At 36.2% G+C, this 20148-nt stretch overlaps 2 protein-coding genes across 3 annotated transcripts in view; both read right to left on the bottom strand.

Moving 5' to 3' along the window:
• LOC123564525 (uncharacterized) overlaps positions 1–20148 on the bottom strand; it is a 79958-nt gene that overhangs the window by 18019 nt on the left and 41791 nt on the right. For both annotated transcript variants that reach the window (XM_045358176.2, XM_045358177.2), the window contains exon 2: positions 8038–8241. In XM_045358176.2, the coding sequence (XP_045214111.1) occupies positions 8038–8191 (154 nt within the window). In that variant the 5' untranslated portion in view covers positions 8192–8241. The remainder of the gene's footprint in view (positions 1–8037; positions 8242–20148) is intronic.
• On the bottom strand, positions 8206–15658 carry LOC128549721 (uncharacterized). Its single transcript, XM_053527127.1, has 2 exons — positions 14876–15658; positions 8206–8241 (listed from the first exon to the last, which is right to left on the bottom strand). The coding sequence occupies exons 1-2, from the start codon at positions 15656–15658 to the stop codon at positions 8206–8208; spliced, it is 819 nt and encodes a 272-aa protein (XP_053383102.1).

Raw genomic sequence — 20148 nt, 5'->3', positions numbered from 1 at the left:
TGATCAAGTTTCATTAAGATTGGACCAAAATTGTGACCTCTAGAGTGTTAACAAGCTTTTCCTTTGATTTGACCTGGTGACCTAGTTTTTGACCCCAGATGACCCAATATCGAACTTGTCCAAGATTTTATTAAGGGTAACATTCTGACCAAGTTCCATTAAGACTGGGCCAAAATTGTGACCTCTAGTGTTAACAGTCGAATTGTTGATGACGGACGACGGACACAGGGCAATCACAAAAGCTCACCTTTGAGCACTTTGGGCTCAGGTGAGCTCAAAATGACAATGTTGCGGGTTTGGGGAAACAAATGTTCATACACAGAATTAAACTCTTCAGAAATCGAGAATCACTATTACCATGATTGCTGTTGCAAATGAACTTATATGAGGAGGTTCAAAACATTCTGATACAGACATCATAACTTCCATACTATTTGACACATAAATTTGACATTTATTTTACATTATATGCAAAAACTGAAAACAATTATTGCCATTTAAATAGACATTTCATTTGCAAGTTAAAACTTTTTGCATTTTGTATGTACAGACAGGAAGCTTAACCCGTTTGGCACTGTACAGTACATCTTTCTTTAAACAAGAGCAATTAATAACCTGTTTATTTTACCAGTACATTTATTTTACATTACTTCCACATTTGAAATAACACAATGATAAGGTCTAAATTAAAATTAAGTTTGTTTGACCTTTACCGACCCAGTATATTTACAGTGGGTAGGTAGGTAGGTAAATAATTTTATTATATTTTAGTTTTTTTAAATGATTGTTGTCTCAGTAATAAAGTCTATTTATTAATACCTATTGCTTGTAGATAATCTCTGAAGATGCTCTGTTAAATGTATGCTTGTAATAAACCCCTAGCCCTATTCATGCACACACAATATGGGCACAGACTTAATTTGCACATAAGGCAAAGTTCACCAAGTCTTTAAGTATCTTTCATGTCTATACTTTTTCTTTATATATATATCAAAAGTGTTTTCACTACATGTGCCCTTAAAAGTACAAAACAATATAGTCGTGAAAATACGCGATATTTGGCGTCTAAACACACTATTGAATTACAGCTTATTTTCAACAAGTGTTTGATGCTTAATTCAACAGATAATAACTTTTTATTAGTTTTAGAAGGCTTTTACAACGGTTATAGCAGTATGCAAGCAAAAGTAATGATTTTTGTAGCTTCAAGCTACTTGCACGTATTGGTCATGTTACTAAAAACAGAAACAAGATTGGGTTTCCCCGACATCAGACATTTATTATATCCATTATGCCACTGTCCTGGCAAAAGAAGTATAAGAGTTTTATAGCTCTTTGTTCTGGCATAACAAAATTAAAATATTAAAACTATCTAGACTGTAATATTTCAACACATTTAGGTTCTTGTCAAATTCTTGAAATTCGAAAACTGAGATTTTCTCACTTCGAACAAATGCATTTCAAAACGATCTCTGATTAAAGACATTTTGAAATCAACAATTAAGTCAGTTTATAATATATTTTCACAGATAATTAAATTTCCCACCACTCGCCTGTCAATTGCCGTAATACTGTCACTGTTATGAAAGCAGTATTATGTACAAGCAAATTTCAAATATAACACATAGTAGACAAATATTATTCTCATTTACACTACGTTTCCTTTGTAATCAATCATCTTTGTTCTTCTTAAATTTCCTTTTCACAGCAGACATTTTTTTTTCCACTGTATTTTTGTAATCTCCACCACCTAGTTGCTCTCCATAATAACTGCATCGATAGTATTAATAATCACAGTCTAGCCCCTACCGTATTTTCCAAAAGTGTTAGGACTAGTTATTTTCACTTTCTCAAGACTTATTTCCCGAAAAATGATTATTTTGTAAAATGTCCCAAGAATATGGACACAATAATCATAATCCATCCTATGTTGAAAGCGAAATAAAAAGCGTAAACGATTATCGGTAATTATTCTGTTGATAAACTTAGTCATTGTCCTTATTTTCATCATCAATAAACACATCCCTCAAAGAGCTAAAAGAAGTGTGTCGATATCATGGCATCTGAAGTGGAGATCAAAGCGGTATAGTTGCCCGAGATTGTCATGGAATTACGTCATGTTTACGCGCCATATGACACATCACTGTTTTATCGTACCGCCTCGGCTCTTTAAATTAATCAATAAAAAGCGGATTCAATATCCTGTATAAACTGACAGGTAAATGTGTCAAACGATAATTGTGGATATCCTACCTCTGTGAGCTATTTTGCCACACTTATATAAATCTGTTTGCCAAAAGTCGTTTTACGCCATGTATTTTAATTGCTGACGCTTTTTCATTTTTTAAGTTTTTTTATTCGGTTTTTTTTTTTTGTACTTTCTGGTCAAAAGTCTGAACTGTATGCCCATAGAGTTTATCATTTATTTACTCTTAGAAAGAAATAAGTAATTAAGATCGCACTGTTTGAAATTTTACAAAGAACTAAATTTAAATTTGACCGTTTTTATAGAATTTTGCCTACATTCTTGTCGATATCTTATTAAAATCGTTACAGAATTCAAACTATATTAGTTCTTAAGCGGTGCTAAAAATATTGATGCAATAATAACAAAAAATGAATGCACTACGCGCATTTTTTGTGTATGTGTAAACAAAAGTAACGTCGAGCGATGGAAATTAGATATTACGATAGGTCGCACGTGCTCGTGGAATGGAAAATTACCGGCATGACGTTTTGGTATCTTTACGTTTCGCGGGTAAATTAGATACAAGATTTTTAAAATTATGTCCTTTTGTCAGATTGCCTTCCGGTTATAAGCGGTTTGATTGTCGTCTGCATCCTATGGCCTTAGGCAACGTTATCGGCATAGTTGACACGTTTTCGGAATACACGAGATAATAAACAGTCCGCTTTATCGATTTTCTACTAGCTGACTGCGGGTTACTTTCTCACTTGCTGTTATTATTTATATATGCATTTATTAAAAAAAATAATCGCCAGTTTCAAGCACCAAAATAAGTTTTTCCCTCTGATAAGAAAATAAATTTTTTTTTTTTTCTCTGGAATGCAATAAAATTATTTGAGTCGGGGCAATTTTATCGGGTCGGTAGGTAAAGGTCAAACAAACTTAATTTTATTTTAAGCCTAACATTATATATACAAATTTAAAAAGATTTGATTTTTAAAACTATATAGCTATGTACAGGGGTTAGGCTGTACGGTGGTATGCTGTGTGGAATGTTGGACTGTAACAAAAATGGCCTTATTTTAAACCAAAAGTACAAGTGCTTATGGATTTTTTGACTGGTGAGAGGGTCTTTGCTTTTCATTTCACAAATATATGTGCCAGTGCTGTGGCACAAAGTCTATTCTTGAGCAACATAATGCCTTTAATTTTGACATCATTTTGCCCCTTTTCCTTGTAAATATAACACTTTTTGTTATGCTATAGTAGTTCTGTTCTTCATGTAGATATGCCTATTCACCAAAACAGATGGTTTTACTTAATATGCACGTGACGGACGAACGGACAGTGCAAAAACAATATGTCTGCCCCCACTATGGAGGAAGACATAAATATATGCAAACCGCCGGTGTTTAGTAAATGAGCACGCTTCATTTAGTCTTTCTTTCAATATTCAGTTTTGTAATAAAACCACTGGAAGACCCCACAAATTTGTTATAGGTCTGTCTGGTGCTGAAAATTATTTGCCTGGCATTTTATTTCTCCACATTATTAAAGTGGCATTATGCACATCTTACTGCACATAGTGTGTTGGATTTTTACTTGAAAAATGCATATAATTGCACTTTAAGCCCTCAAATTTATAATCTAAATAATAAAATGTAGTAATATTTTAGTATAAGTAGAAACATTTGTTGAATATTTGATGTAAATTAAGTAAAAACCCATTTTTGTGCAAGATTTATTTCTACTTGGATCCTTTACTTTCCAGTCTTTCCTACCATGTTTTGTAAATGTTACTGAGATTCGAAAAATCATTTTCATATGTTTTGTTGTGTTTTTATGTGTATGATATGATAAAAACAGATTTTTGTGATTCAGGTTCAAATCTGATAAATGTTCATGGATTCATTTCTTGGCCCATATTTTCAGAATTTCCAAGTGTATCAGTACTGTAGCCATATAAACTTACCATATTTAAAAAGATACAAACATGAAAATATGTTACAATGTATTTGTAAGTCACAGAATAATTAATCTTCTTTTTCTGACTGAAATTTGACACCCTTTATAGTTTGGACAGGAAAAGATAAAAATTCTTTCAGATAAATATATTCATCCTTGTAATATTCTACTTATATAAATTATTATGTGCATTTTAAAGAGGATGAAATTTTATCAGTTTCAACAGTATTCCATGATATTAAATGGTTACATTTATCATATCTATTTTTGTATGGTAAAGATCAATAGAGCACAATTATATACCAATCCTGCAGAAACAATACAATAAAACAGTCAGATTCTTGATAGAGAAAACAATTCTTGATTTTCCTGCTAACTTATGAAATGTGTGTCTGTGTTTTATCTATTTTTATAAACAGGTGGCTATAACTGGAACTAGAGCTATCACTAATGGTGATTCATATCCAGACTAAAAGGCATGTTGTAAGTCATTTGTCAGTACTTCAAGTTCTCATTTTTCTCTACAAGGAATGATGTCACAAGCTTTCTGAAAATCCTGATAGAATAAAATATAGCCAAAAAGGGGCCAATTGCCAAATGAATCTGACATGAAATTCCAGACAATATGTGCATGTCAAGTGGATGACAAGTTCCATTTAAACTGGATGGAAATTGTCGGAGTGAAGTACACAAGCTACAGAGGTAGTTGTTATATGGTTTAGGCCAAAAAAGGGGCATAACTCAAAAAATAATAATCAGATAAAACCTCTTAAAACTGGATGAAAACTGTAATACCGTTAAAACTCGAATATATCATGCTAGCATGTATATGACGCACCCCCAATCTTGTATCAAAATCTTGGGGAAAATGCTTACATTGGAATATATCACGCACCGAAAAATCAGTCGAAAACATTGTTTACAAAGTTGAAATCGGCCATTAGCAGCATGCGTAAAAACAATTTCTCGTGAAAATCACAATTGCTGCATAATCGGTTACAGACAACAGTGACAATAACTGACAGACAAATTCTTTCTAAACAAGTGAATGAAGTATTGCCATGCAATACAAAGTCCCCTACTGGAAGGCACCTAATTTTTTCTACTGCAGTATAACATAATGAACTGATATCTGTCAATGATGTATAAACAATATTGTACTACATATACAATATGTTATAACATTATAACAACACACTTGGATTAAAATGTGCATATATAAAAACCCACAGTTGTTTTCATATTGAATTTTTTGGCTGATTATAAAAATGTTATCATGTAAGTTATTTATAGTAACAACAAAGGGAAATTAATCTTTAAAAAAAAAAAAAAAAAAAAAAAAAATTAATAATATAAGTCCACAAGAAACTCTTTACCAGGTAGAGATAGGTCAAAATACACCTAAAAATTGGATGTAACATGCATGCTGTACCACAGAAAAGTGGTCTCGATTTTTCTCTACTGCCAGTAATAAAAAAGTTACAATAAAATCTATTTATAGTAACAACAAAGGGATGTAATTCTAAAAACAAGGGTGCCTCATGGTGGTGAACATTTGGTCCAAGTTACATCAAAATCCCTCCATGCATGAAGAAGAAATGTTCCATACAAAGTCATTCTTGAATTTGACCTTTGACTTCTAAATATGACCTTGACCTTAGACCTAGGGACCTGGTTCTTGCGCATGACATGTTGTCTCATCCAGGGGAATATTTGTTGCCAACTGATATCTAAATCCTGCTTTGCATGACAAAGTTATAGACCGGACAGGAAAAAAATCCTCTTGACCTTTGATCTCAAAGTGTGACCTTGACCTTTAAGCTAGGGTACTGGGTGTTGCGCATGACATGTCGTCTCATCATGGGAAACATTTGTGCCAAGTAATATTAAAATCCCTTCATGGATGGCAGAGTTATGGACGGGACAGGAAAAAAACTCTGTTGACCTTTGACCCCCAATTGTGACCTTGACCTTTGAGCTAGGGGTCCGGGATTTGCGCATGACACGTCGTCTCATCATGGGGAACACTTGAGCTAAGTAATATTAAAATCCCTTAATGAATGTCAGAGTTATGGACCGGACACGAAACAGACCCTGTTCATGCTATGTTAACATTTGACTGCTAAGTGTGACCTTGACCTTTGAGCTAGGGGTCTGAAAGTTGTGCATGACATATCGTCTTATTATGAGGTACATTTGTGCCAAGTAATATCAAAATCCCTTCATAGATGGGAGAGTTATGGACCGGACAGGAAAAAAACCTTGTTGACCTTTGACCTCCAATTGTGACCTTGACCTTTAAGCTAGGGGTCCAGGTTTTGCGCATGACACGTCGTCTCCTCATGGGGAACATTTGTGCCAAGTAATATTAAAATCTCTTCATGGATGGGAGAGTTATGGACCGGACAGAAAAAAAGCCCTGTTGACCTTTGACCTCCAATTGTGACCTTGACCTTTGAGCTAGGGGTCCGGGATTTGCGCACGACACATCATCTCATCATGGGGAACATTTGTGCCAAGTAATACTAAAATCCCTTCAAGGATGGGAGAGTTGTGGACCGGACAGGAAAAAAGCCCTGTTGACCTTTGACCTCCTATTGTGGCCTTGACCTTTGAGCTAGGGGTCTGGGTTTTGCGCATGACACGTCGTCTCATCATGGGGAACATTTGTGCCAAGTAATATTAAAATCCCTTCATGGATGACAGAGTTATGGACCGGACACGAAATTGCGGACGGACGGAATGACGGAATGACGGAAAGACGGAATGACGGAATGACGGAAAAGAGCATTCCTATAGTCCCCAAAACTGGTTTTCAACCAGTAGGGGACTAATAATCTGAGAACTTTCTCAAGCTGTCTACACCTTAGCACTTTAACAGACGTGCGAACAAATATCTCATAATTATGGGCACATCAAACCAGAAAATCGCGGCTAATTAGCGTGTTTGTTTAACAATGTACGAGCTGCTATATTGATCAGTAATAATTTGCTGGAAATAAAGAAATAACAAACGATCTGTTTTAATTGCAATTTATTTGAGCATCCTTGAAAGATAATGATTTTAACGATCAAACACCAACAATCCAGAACCGCGAAATTTTGTATTTTGCCTAATTATTAAACTAACACATTATCAGGTGCTCTGGATATGTACGATACTTATTAATTAAATTTACAAATACAAAAAATCTAAACTCACAAATAAAATCAACTTTACCGTATATCATCAGAGGTTCTGTTCCGTACGTGTTCTGAGACCCGCCCAATAAAACGCAATAAAAAGAGGAGGTTAAAAAAGCACGGCCCAAAATGTAAACACATGACAGTTGACAAAATTGTCCGATTTTCGCTGATATTTTCGGGTTTTCAAGCTTGAAAAAAATGTTTGAAGCTCTACCTTGGTATATATTACGCATCCCTATAAGAAAATGAAAAAATCGTAAAAAAACTGCATCATATATTCAAGTTTTTAAGGTAGTTGAGTACACAAGGAACAAAGGTAATTCTGGACGTACATGAAAGTCCCAAAATCATGTGCATGTCCACTTCATGATAATGATATGTACCAAGTTTCATTCCAATGTATGTAGCAGTTGAGTACACAGGAAAGTGTGATGGATAGACTGATGGACAGACAATTGAAACACTATATACCTCCTGAATCTTTGAGACTGGGGGCATAATCATTTCAATCACAGAAAAAGGGAGATAAGAGAATATTAAATATACATTTATGGCTCTTGTGCTCTTTACTTCCTCTCTTGCAATACAGTTGCAGGAATATAAAACAAAAATATTCCAATATAGCCCCCAACTGATCTGGATGAGACACAACAATGACCTAATATGCAACATGTAGACAAACTTAATACTTGACCTACCTCCATGACCAAGTTTCCATTGCTCTAATGAACACTGGTGTAGTAGTGCCCAGGCTCTGGCTAACTGGGCCTGTCTGTTCATGTTGCTAACAACAGATGAAGGGCCCATCAGCCCGTAACAAGGGGCACCAACCTTACTCTCCTCAGCCCCCATCACTGGCACCAGTGTCAGGGTCTGTCTCTAACTCCTTCCATCTTCATATCCTGAAAGGGCAAACATCATATCATTAAATAGCAATAATAAAGGCACTCCTACATATACAGTCTTCATATCTTGAAAATAAATTATTATATCCTGAAACAGAAATAATATATATCAAAAATCAGCAATCATATCATTGCAGTTGTCATATCCTGAAGCATCAATATTTATATCCTGAAACAGCAACACAATAACACCCCTTGGTAACAATAATCATATCCTTAAACAGCAATAATCAAATCCAGAACCAGAAATATCAGATCATGAAACAGCACTAATCCCATTCGGAACCAGCAATACCATATCCTGAAACAGCAATCATCATGTGCAAAATCCAATTATCATATCTTCCACTATACAATAAAGATAAGCCTGGGTTAGTATCACATTGGCCAGGTCCATAAACTTGGATATTCACCTCATCAGCATGCAATAGTGTTTAATATATCATAATGAGTGACAGCTAAGTTGAACAGCACAAACTTATCCTTACTGTGGTGAATATTTCTCTCCATATTAAATTTCCATGCAGATTGTTTCAAGTGAATTTAATGTAAATGCTGATAATAAACCATTATTATGCAGTATATAAGTATGTGTAACTACATAAAGGACAGCAGTAAAGACAATTTTCATACATATATTGTATGTTTATTCACAAATATATACAGAAGATTTATTTTGTTGTATGAACTCAATTTGTATAGTACTATGTATATTGAATAGTATATGAGCCGGGCCATGAGAAAACCAACATAGTGGCTTTGCAACCAGCATTGATCCAGACCAGCCTGAGCATCCACAAAGTCTGGTCAGGATCCATGCTGTTCGCTAACGGTTTCTCAATTGCAATAGGCTTTGAAAGCGAACAGCATGGATCCTGACCAGACTGCGCAGATGCGCAGGCTGGTCTTGGTCCATGCTGGTCGCAAAGCCACTATGTTGGTTTTCTCACGGCGCGGCTCATATAAAAGTCAGTACTTGGCCACCCAAGCGCTACATGGAATTTAACTTGAATTTCTGAAATTAATAATAATTAATTGAATTTAATTAAAATTAATTCAAGCGTTGTGTTCTTATTCATTAGGTTTAAGGAGATCGCAGCATAAGGTTTTGGGGAAATAAAATTTCAATAAAAATGAATAACTAAGTGTCATTAAAAGCTAGTCACTGATGAATGTATATACACTGAAAAACCTGTAATTACTATTTTAATCCCTTAATCTAGGTGGTTCTCTACATGGCTGACAGGCATGCCATCTGTTTCTATGCAGTACATAGATAAATCAGTCAAAAATTTCATTATGTACGCATCAGTAAATATAACTGTATATACAGTGAAACACTGCTAACTTGAGCATCAACGGACCAAGTACCGAGGTTCATTTGAGCCATTCACATGATCCTGCTCCTTAAAAAATTTCCTTAACAGTTTTTGTATGAAATTACCTTGGCTGGGTTAAGCATCAATAACCCAATCTCTCAAGCATGACACCCTGGGTCCCAGTAAATTAATTTATTGATTTTACTGGCAAACTAAGACTGTTATTCAGAGTCAAAATTGTTCGCACATTTGATGGTAAGTTAATTCACTAAAATAAATTGTTCACACTCAGGCCCGGATCCAGGTCCCAGCCGAGGGGGCAAGTGCCCACCCCAATTGGCCGAGAAGTGACTTATACTCATCAAAGATGCACCTCAAAATTTAGACCTAGAAATGTACCAGAGGCCACCATTTCATACCTGTATTTCAAAATTTTCCAGGGGGAGATCCCCCTGACCCCCCCCCCCCCCACCCCCCTCCAATCAAGAGGGGAGTATCGTACCCCTCCAATACCTCAAAATTTAGATCTAAAATGCACCAGAGGCCACCATTTTATGTCTGTATTTCAAAAAAATCCAGGGAAGTCAACCTGATCCAACCCTGACCCCTGAACCCCTACTTAAAATCGGCAATGGGGCCCCCTCTAAAACCTTGCACCTCGGCATTAATGTCTTCTTTCAAGGCTGGTGCCCACCCAGTCAAAAATTTCTAGATCCGGCTCGACACTTTATGAAAATCACAAGATATTCTCTCTGATTAAGCCATTGTTTGTTTGCTTCACATAATATGAGCTCATAATGAGACTATTTATTGATGTACGGTTAAAGAAAATGTATTTTTTGTTGAATTAAAGAAACTCTTAAAGAGTTATAAAATTGAGGTAAAAAATAATGCCATCTTTACTAATTTTGGAAAAAATATGCGAGTTAGAATAGGTCTTAAGACCAAGCGTTGAAAGTTCTTTAATCAAAACTTGTTTGGAATAAATTAGAAACATTCATAATTACTGATTACAGTAGAAAACCAAGACAATAATTATAAGGAGATGTTTATAATACATTAAAATTGTATCGTGATATAGTAGTCTTAACTTGACCGCGATGGTTGACCTTAGGCAGATTATTCATATCGGTTGTTTCATTGTAGAAATATGGGGTGCTTAGTGTAGCTGTAAATTCTAAATTTATGAGTGCAAAGAGCTGAAGCGTTTACGTACATCCCTTTTCTATAATAAGTTGTATCTAATTATGTATTATAATACAAAGGTCAACCATCGGGGTCAAGTTGCGTCCACTATATATCAAAGTTCCTTCCTATTGCAATGTGTATGATAAGAAACATCTGAACTTAAATTTCCAATGATAGTAGGCCTACATGCATGTTTTGGATGGTAAAACAGTCCTGAAACTCTGTTTAACTGCAGTATTTTTTTCAATCCTTTGTGACATGGAGCAATCAGTATTTCACTGTATGTGTCATCATATATTTTGATTAGAATAAAGGTTGAATAAATTATAAATGTTGAATAAATTATAATTAACATATTACAAGTAGGTAAGTCAAGTGTTAAAGCATCATATTGCAATATCTGATACAAAAAAGCTGATACATTTCAATAATTAGAGTGAAGAAAATATAAAGGTATCAAGTACATTAAGGACTGATTGAAATTCCGAACTGAATTCAACAAGCAGTATCAAAATTAGGGCTGGGACGGATCCGAATCGATTACTAGGTGAAACCGATTTCAATTTTGCAGAACCGCTAATCGCTCTCAAACAATAAACATCCTACTATCTCAATAAAATTTATATTAATGCATGTATACACTTCTTTGACCAGCATGTAGGTTCGCAGTATATTTCCGCTAAGAAAACATCAACATCATCAATAGATTTGCTTGTCGTGATAATTATTTTAAATAAAATACATCAAAATATGACTTATCAACACATTGCATGCGAACGTTAAAGTCCGTAAGTTCCTGATGAAGTATCTTGATACGGTCGTCAGGAAAGAAACAAGAGCTGTCGGATGACAGCGCGCTCAACTATTCGAAGAATTGATTGAAGAATGGGGTCAAAATATTTCCATAGATTTTCAGACAAAAGAAAAAAATGGATTAAACAAAAAATGTTCCACTATTTGTGGATTTCGATTAGTCTTGCACTAAATGGCAATGTGTGACCACAGGGCTTTTTCTGGGGGGGTTGGGAAAAAGGCCCCTGGTCAGATTGGGAATTTTTAACGCGGTAAATTGTCACTTGAGAATGGAAAATATATCTACAAATCAAGTGATTTTTTAACATATTATTATCAAGTTTTACTGGAAAACATTCAAATCAATTACAAATATAAAGTGTCCCCTTGTGAAATTTTGAGAATTTATTTTTTTAGGATAATTGTTTTCTAATATTGCCAAAAAAATACAGTAACTCTTCATTTATCATCTTTAAAAATTTTGTTTACAGTTTGTTTTCACCACAATTATAACTGAATTTTCCAAAAAGTAGAGTGGCAGTAGGTGTATGTTTGAGTGAAAAAAAAACTGGGTCGCGGAAATACGAGACATTTGATTTAAATGGTATGAGAACTATTAAACTGTCAAAATGTTTTGGGTACTTTATTCAATTAATATTGATCTTTTCATATATTTTGAGAGTTTTTTGCATACAAATCATACATTTATTAAGCAAAATCTTCTATTTAATTTTTGCCTAGACTGCAGACGTTGTGTTACTATAAATAGAAACAAGTTGGTTTTTCCAACATTTTGTTTGATTTCCTTGGCAAACAAAACTTACTATGCAAGAATGATCTTTGAACAACAAAAAATAATTGATTTCAGTTGGGAATTCTTTCTTTGGATTGGGAATTTTTAGCTCCCGATTGGGAAAAATGGAATATATTTGGCATTGGGAATGGGGCTGCATGAATATCAGATCCGTCGGACAGGTTGAAAAAGCCCTGGACCATGATGGCAAATATGTTAAGTTATATGTTAGGCAAAATATGGACTTGTATGAAAAATTTAACTAATTTCCAAGTCCAAAAAGGGCCATAATTCAGTCAAAATAGTTGACAGAGTTATGTACTCTTGCCTACAGATGGAAATCATGTTGATAAACTAGTGTTAAAAGTTTCAAAGCCACAGTTCAAAATAGTTTTGACAAAACGCTGACTTGTAACAAAACTGAACAAATTTCAAAGTCCAAAAAGGGTCATAATTCAGCCAAAATAGTTGTCAGAGTTATGTACTCTTGCCTACAGATGGAAATCATAACGATAAACAAGTATTTAAAGTTTAAAAGCCATATGTCAAATAGTCTTGACCAAACATGGACATATACGAAAACAGAACCAATTTCCAAGTTCAAAAAGGGCCATAATTCTGCCAACGAAGATGACAGAGCTATGTACTCTTGCCTATTGATAGAGACTATTATACTGAACAAGTTATAAAAGTTTCAAAGCCATATGTCAAACACTTTACACAAAATATATACTGGTACGAAAACCTTAACCAAGATTTCTAAGTCAAAAGGGGCCATAATTCAGCCAAAATGCTTGATGGAGTTAGGTACTCTTGCCTACAACTGGACATGGCGATGGTAAACAAGTGTTGAAAGTTTCAAAGCTTTATCTCAAAAGACTTTGTCAAAATATGAACTGGTACAAAAAACTTAACCAAGATTTCTTAGACAAAAGGGGCCATAATTCAGTCAAAATGCTTGACAGAGTTATGTACTCTTGCCTATAACTGGATATGGTGATGGTAAACAAGTGTTGAAAATTTCAAAACTTTATCTCAAAAGACTTTGTCAAAATGTGGACTGGTACGAAAAACTTAACCAAGGTGTGACGCCAACACCGACGCCGTGGTGAGTAGGATAGCTCTACTTATTCTTCGAATAGTCGAGCTAAAAAGCATTTTCAATATGGCAGCCGATTAACCGGTTCGATTCAATTTCATACAAATGATTAACTGGTTTTAAATTTTTAAAATCTGACCAAATTTCATGAAGACCAATTGAAAAATACAGTCTCTATCGCATCCACAATTTTTTTTTATTTGATTTGACCTAGTGAACAATTTTTTTTTACCTCAGATGACCCATATTCAAACTCGACCTAGTTTTCATCAAGGCAATTATTCCAAAATAATTCCATGAAGATCAATTGAAAAATACAGCCTCTATTGCATACAAAAAGTTTTTCTTTTATTTGACCTAGTGACCTAGTTACTGACCCCAGATGGCCCACATTCAAACTTGACCTAGATTTTATAAAAGCAATCATTCTGACCAAATTTCATGAAGATCATTAAAAAATACAGCTTCTATCGCATACACAAGGTTTTTCTTTGATTTGACCTAGTGACTTAGTTTTTGACCCCAGATGACCCATATTCGAACTTTATCTAGATTACATAAAGGCAATCATTCTGACCAAAATTCATGAAGATCAATTCAAAAATACAGCCTGTATCGCATACACAAGGTTTTTCTTTGATTTGACCTAGTGACCTACTTTTTCACCCCAGATGACCCATATTCAAAATCGACCTCGATTTCATCAAGGCAATCATTCTGACCAAATTTCATGAAAATCAATTGAAAAATACAGTCGCATACACAAGATTTTTCAATAATTTGACCTAGTGACCTACTTTTTGACCTCAGATGACCCATATTCAAACGCTACCTAGATTTCATCAAGGCAATCATTCCGACCTAGTTTTTGACCCCAGATCACCCATATTCGAACTTTATCTAGATAACATAAAGGCAATCATTCTTACCAAATTTCATGAAGATCAATTGAAAAGTACAGTCTTTATCATATACACAAGGTTTTTCTTTGATTTGACCTAGTGACCTAGTTTTTGAACCCAGATGACCCAATTTCGACCTTGGCCTAGATTTCATCAAGGCAATCAATCTGACCAAAATTCATGAAGATCAATTGAAAAATACAGCCTCTATCGCATACACAAGGTTTTTCTTTGATTTGACCTAGTGACCTAGTTTTTGAGCCCAGATGACCCATTTTCGAACTCAGCCTAGATTTTATCAAGGTAATCATTCTGACCAAATTTCATGAAGATCAATTGAAAAATACAGCCTCTATCGCATACACAAGCTAAATGTTGACAGACGACAGACAAAAGACAGATGCCGGACGCCGGACATTGAGCGATCACAAAAACTCACCTGAGCAGTGCTCAGGTGAGCTAAAAAGTAACACAAATTGCTTGGAGTTTTACACCAGTATAACAAACAGCACACAAACTGAACACCATCAACACAAACAGTATGGAGCTGTACACTAGCAACACAAACAGCATATGGAACTGAACACCAGCAACAAACAGCATGGAACTGAACACCAGTAACACAAACAGCATGGAGATGTACACTAGTAACACAAACAGCATGGAACTGAACACCAGCAACAAACAGCATGGAACTGAACACCAGTAACACAAATAGCATAAAGATGTACACCACCAACACAAACAGCATGGAACTGAACACCAGTAAAACAAACAGCACTGAACTGAACACCAGCAACACAAACAGCGTGGAACTGAACACCAGTAACACAAACAGCATGGAACTGAACACCAGTAACACAAACAGCACTGAACTGAACACCAGCAACACAAACAGCATGGAACTGAACACCAGTAACACAAACGGCACTGAACTGAACACCAGCAATGCAAACAGCATGGCAATGTACACCAGCAACACAAACAGCACTGAACTGAACACCAGTAACACAAACAGTATGGAAATGTACACCAGTAACACAAACAGCACTGAACTTAACACAAGCAACACAAACAGCATGGAAATGTACACCAGTAACACAAACAGCACTGAACTGAACACCAGCAACGCAAACAGCATGGAAATGTACACCAGCAAAACAAACAGCACTGAACTGAACACCAGTAACACAAACAGCATGGAAATGTACACCAGCAACACAAACAGCACTGAACTGAACACCAGTAACACAAACAGTATGGAAATGTACACCAGTAACACAAACAGCACTGAACTGAACACCAGTAACACAAACAGCATGGAAATGTACACCAGCAACACAAACAGCATGGAAATGTACACCAGCAACTCAAACAGCATGGAACTTGAACACCAGTAACACAAACAGCACTGAACTGAACACCAGCAATGTAAACAGCATGGAAATGTACACCAGCAACACAAACAGCACTGAACTGAACACCAGTAACACAAACAGCATGGAAATGTACACCAGCAACACAAACAGCACTGAACTGAACACCAGCAACACAAACAGCATGGAAATGTACACCAGCAACACAAACAGCACTGAACTGAACACCAGCAACACAAACAACATGGAACTGAACAACAGTAACACAAACAGCACTGAACTGAACACCAGCAACACAAACAGCATGGAAATGTACACCAGCAACACAAACAATATGGAACAGCACTGAAGTGAACACCAGCAACAAACAGCATGGAACTGAACACCAGTAACACAAACAGCACAGAGATGTACACCAGCAACACAAACAGCACTGAACTGAACACCAGTAACACAAACAGTATGGAAATGTACACCAGCAATACAAACAACACTGAACTGAACACCAGTAACACAAACAGCACTAAACTGAACACCAGTAACACAAACAGCACTGAACTGAACACCAGCAACACAAACAGCATGGAAATGTACACCAGCAACACAAACAGCATGGAACTGAACACCAGTAACACAAACAACATGGAACTGAACACCAGCAACAAACAGCACTGTACTGAACACTAGCAACTCAAATAGCATGGAAATATACACTAGTAACATAAACAACATGGAACTGAACAACAGGAACATAAACAGCATGGAGATGTACACTAGCAACACAAACAACACTGAACTGAACACCAGCAACAAACAGCATGGAACTGAACACCAGTAACACAAACTGCATGGAGATGTACACAAGTAACACAAACAGGATGGAGAAGTACACAAGTAACACAAACAGCACAGAGATGTACATTGTACACTAGTTACACAAACAGCACTGAGATCATGTACACCAGCAACACAAACAGCATTTAACTTCAACGCCAGAAACATAAACAGCATGGAGATGAATACTAGTAACACAAAAGGTACATAACTGCACACAATTAATTCATAACAATACCTGTAGTATCTTAATTCTGGTTTGCAAAATTTTCTGAAATTGCCCCAATATCCTTTCTATATTTATTCCAATAATATACACCAATATTACTGCCTTATTTTTTTTATTTTCTAACCACAATCATTAGCTTCGATTGCAATAGCTGTAAATTTTAACTAAAACATTCAGAATCAGATACCCGAAAAACATCGAAAAGAAACTGTGTCTATCCCACTAATTTCTTCATTCACACTTGAACTAATTTAAGCCAGTGTTCAAATACTGTTATTTTCCTGGTGTTTCCATTAGCTGGAGAAATGAAGAAAATTCCCAGGCTGCTCCAGATAGTTTTCCAATAGTGAATGAACAACATGTACTCATGTTTACATATGGTGCAAATCGACCATTCTCAATATCATGGCCATGCTATCATAGCATAAGATTTCATTAATAAAGCTAAAGGAATTAAAATAAGAACAAGAGCTCGTAGAACACGGAATGCCCCCCTTGATGCATTCAGTAATTGCACAAGGAACATAAATTATTTGGTCACTGTACACAAAAGTTCTACTGTTCTGGGTCAATATGAACTTGACCTCTGACCTACTGACCTCAAAATCAGCAGGGGTTATCTGCTGGTCATGATCAACCTCCCTATTAAGTTTCATGATCCTAGGCCCAAGCATTCTCAAGTTATCGTCCGGAAACAGTTTAACTGTTCTGAGTCATTGTGACCTTGACCTTTGACCTACTGATCATGATCAACCTCCCTATCAACTTTCATGATCCTGGGCCAAAACTGTCTTGAGTTAACATCCGGAAACCCTTTAACAGTTCTGGGTCACTGTGACCTTGACCTTTGACCTACTTGTCTAAAACTCGATAGGGGTCATCTGCTGGTCATGAGCAACTTCCCTATCAAGTTTGATGATCCTAGACCCAAGCGTTCTTGAGTTATCGTGGAAATGGTTTAACTGTTCTGGGTCACTGTGACCCTGACCTTTGACCTACTGACCTCAAAATCAATAGGGGTCATCTGCTGGTCATGATTAACCTCCCTATCAATTTTCTTGATCCTAGGCCTAAGCCTTCTTGAGTTATCATCCAGAAAACGTTAAACTGTTTAGGGTCACTGTGACCTTGACCTCTGACCTCAAAATCATAGGGGTCATCTGCTGCTCATGACCAAACTCCCTGTCAACTTTCATGATCCTAGGCCCAATTCTTCTCAAGTTATCATCCAGATAAGGTTTAATTGTTCTGGGTCACTGTGACCTTGACCTTTGGCCTATTGATCTCAAAATGAATAGGGGTCATTTGCTGGTCGTGATTGACCTCTGTATCAAATTTCATGATCCTAGTCCAAAGCATTCTCAAGTTACCATCCGGAAATGTTTTAACTGTTCTGAGTCACTGTGACCTTAACCTTTGACCTACTGATCTCAAAATCAACAGGAGCCATCGGCTGGTCATGATTAACCTACTTACCAACTTTCATGATCCTATGCCCAAGCAATCTTAAGTTATCATCCGGAAACGGTTTAACTGTTCCGGGTCACTGTGACCTACTCTCAAAAATTTATAGGGGTCATCTGCTTGTCATAACCAACCTCCCTATCAACTTTCATGATCCTAGGCCAAAGTGTTCTTGAGTTATCGTCCGGAAACCGTTTAACTGTTCTGGGTCACTGTGACCTTGACCTTTGACCTACTGATATCAAAATCAATAGGGATCATCTGCTGGTTATGACCAACCTCCCTATCAACTTTCATGATCATAGGCCCAAGTGTTCTTGAGTTACATCCGGAAACGGATTGGTCTACATACCGACCGACAGACCGACCAACCTACCGACAAACATCTGCAAAACATTGTATACCCCTCCTTATTCGAAGGGGGCATAAAACATAATTGTAGAAATGACAGCCTGATGGCCCTTCTTCCATTTTTGGCAAGGGGCTGAATTTCAATCTGATTCTCTTATCAAGAGACAATATATTTTCCTCCTAATTTTTTTTTATCCTTAGCCAGTTGGAGATCTCAAAATAAAATTTTAAGTAGTTTCATCTATAATAAGACCTAAGACCAGAAAAAAGTAACCTGGGCAAGATTTTCAGGGGGAATATACAACAGTACATGATTGTATTGTGCAATTTTCCCAAACTGCATGTCGCTCTGACTGAAAATTACTTTTGTGACATTTAAGTTTCCCCTAAAATTTTACAGGAAAGTGCTTGTAAAATCAATCTGACTGAAGTACTTGATCTTCTAAACGAAGATCTGAGAACGACCCATTCACATTCGTCTTCTGTATATTTTGGATTTCCAGTATTGCTATTTTTATTTTATCCAATCAGACGACTTGTTTGAATGTCAAAGAGTAAGAAAAATGCGCAGTCATTCCAGGGCTCGAACCCAGGACCCCTCGCTTACGAAGCAAGTAGCCTATCGACTGAGCTAGCCAGCTATCTGATACTTTACGACATAAGAATTGTAAATATCAAAAGTCAAGGCTACATGTAGATTTGCAAGATGTTGTAAGTTAGGCTCTGATTGGCTAGCGAAAGGGTCGTCAGAACGAGGCTATGAATAGGTCGTTCTCAGATCCTATGCGTAGCGTTATAGGAGATGTATTTTAGTCAGATTGTTGTAAAATTAAACAGCCAGTCAAAGTGTCCAGGTCCTGGATTTCCAAAGAACACAGTCATGCATAATTAATTAACAAAGCACAAAATGTTTTGAAGGTGGGTTCCTTCCAAGACACCTGTCAAAACATACTTAGCCAATACTACCAAGGCTTTCGATCTAAACATAGCTGCGAAACTCAATTATTATCAGCTTTGTCAAAAGGACTTTCGACAACCTTGAAACACGGGTGGTAAACGCGCAATCCAATTCCCGCCGGGAATACGCTTAAAATGGATTGCGCAACGTCCGGTGCTGTGTTGCGCGTAAAAAAAGACGAAATTGAGGTATGTGAAGTTATAATTTTGCTTAGTATGAGACAAGAATAAATTTTCTTGAAAAAAGCAAAATGCTATTCGACACAGATATGATAATACATCATATGTGTAAAATATCTGGTTTGTAATTTATGATTCGGATCTATTATCACAAAAACTCTGGCGACACGAAACGTGAAAAAAGTATGAAATCAACAAAAATGGCAGTTTCTGACCTCATATGCCTAATCTGAGGACATCTGATGCTTTTTATGATAACTCAACTGTTATAAAGTAACGAATATCAAAATTATTTGTTTCAAATCCTGCTTACGAGGACATAATTGACAAAATAATCACCGGGAATGGGGTTGCGCACCGGGAATGGAGTTGCTCATATACATCATAATGTGTATAATGTATACGCGCAACTCTATTCCC

This window comes from Mercenaria mercenaria, chromosome 2 (assembly GCF_021730395.1).
Source record: "Mercenaria mercenaria strain notata chromosome 2, MADL_Memer_1, whole genome shotgun sequence".
Classification (NCBI taxonomy): Eukaryota; Metazoa; Mollusca; class Bivalvia; order Venerida; family Veneridae; genus Mercenaria; species Mercenaria mercenaria.
The sequence above is the reverse complement of the archived record's forward strand: the minus strand, read 5'-3'. Positions and strand labels throughout refer to the sequence as shown.

Bases quoted from the DNA above. Each gene is read 5' to 3' on its own strand.
- LOC128549721 (XM_053527127.1), bottom strand. From the start codon at position 15,658: ATGCTGTTTGTGTTACTGGTGTTCAGTTCAGTGCTGTTTGTGTTACTG. The intron at 8,242-14,875 runs GTTTGTGTTGAT...TTGCCCTTTCAG, and splicing joins CTAGTGTACAGCTCCATACT to GATATGAAGATGGAAGGAGT.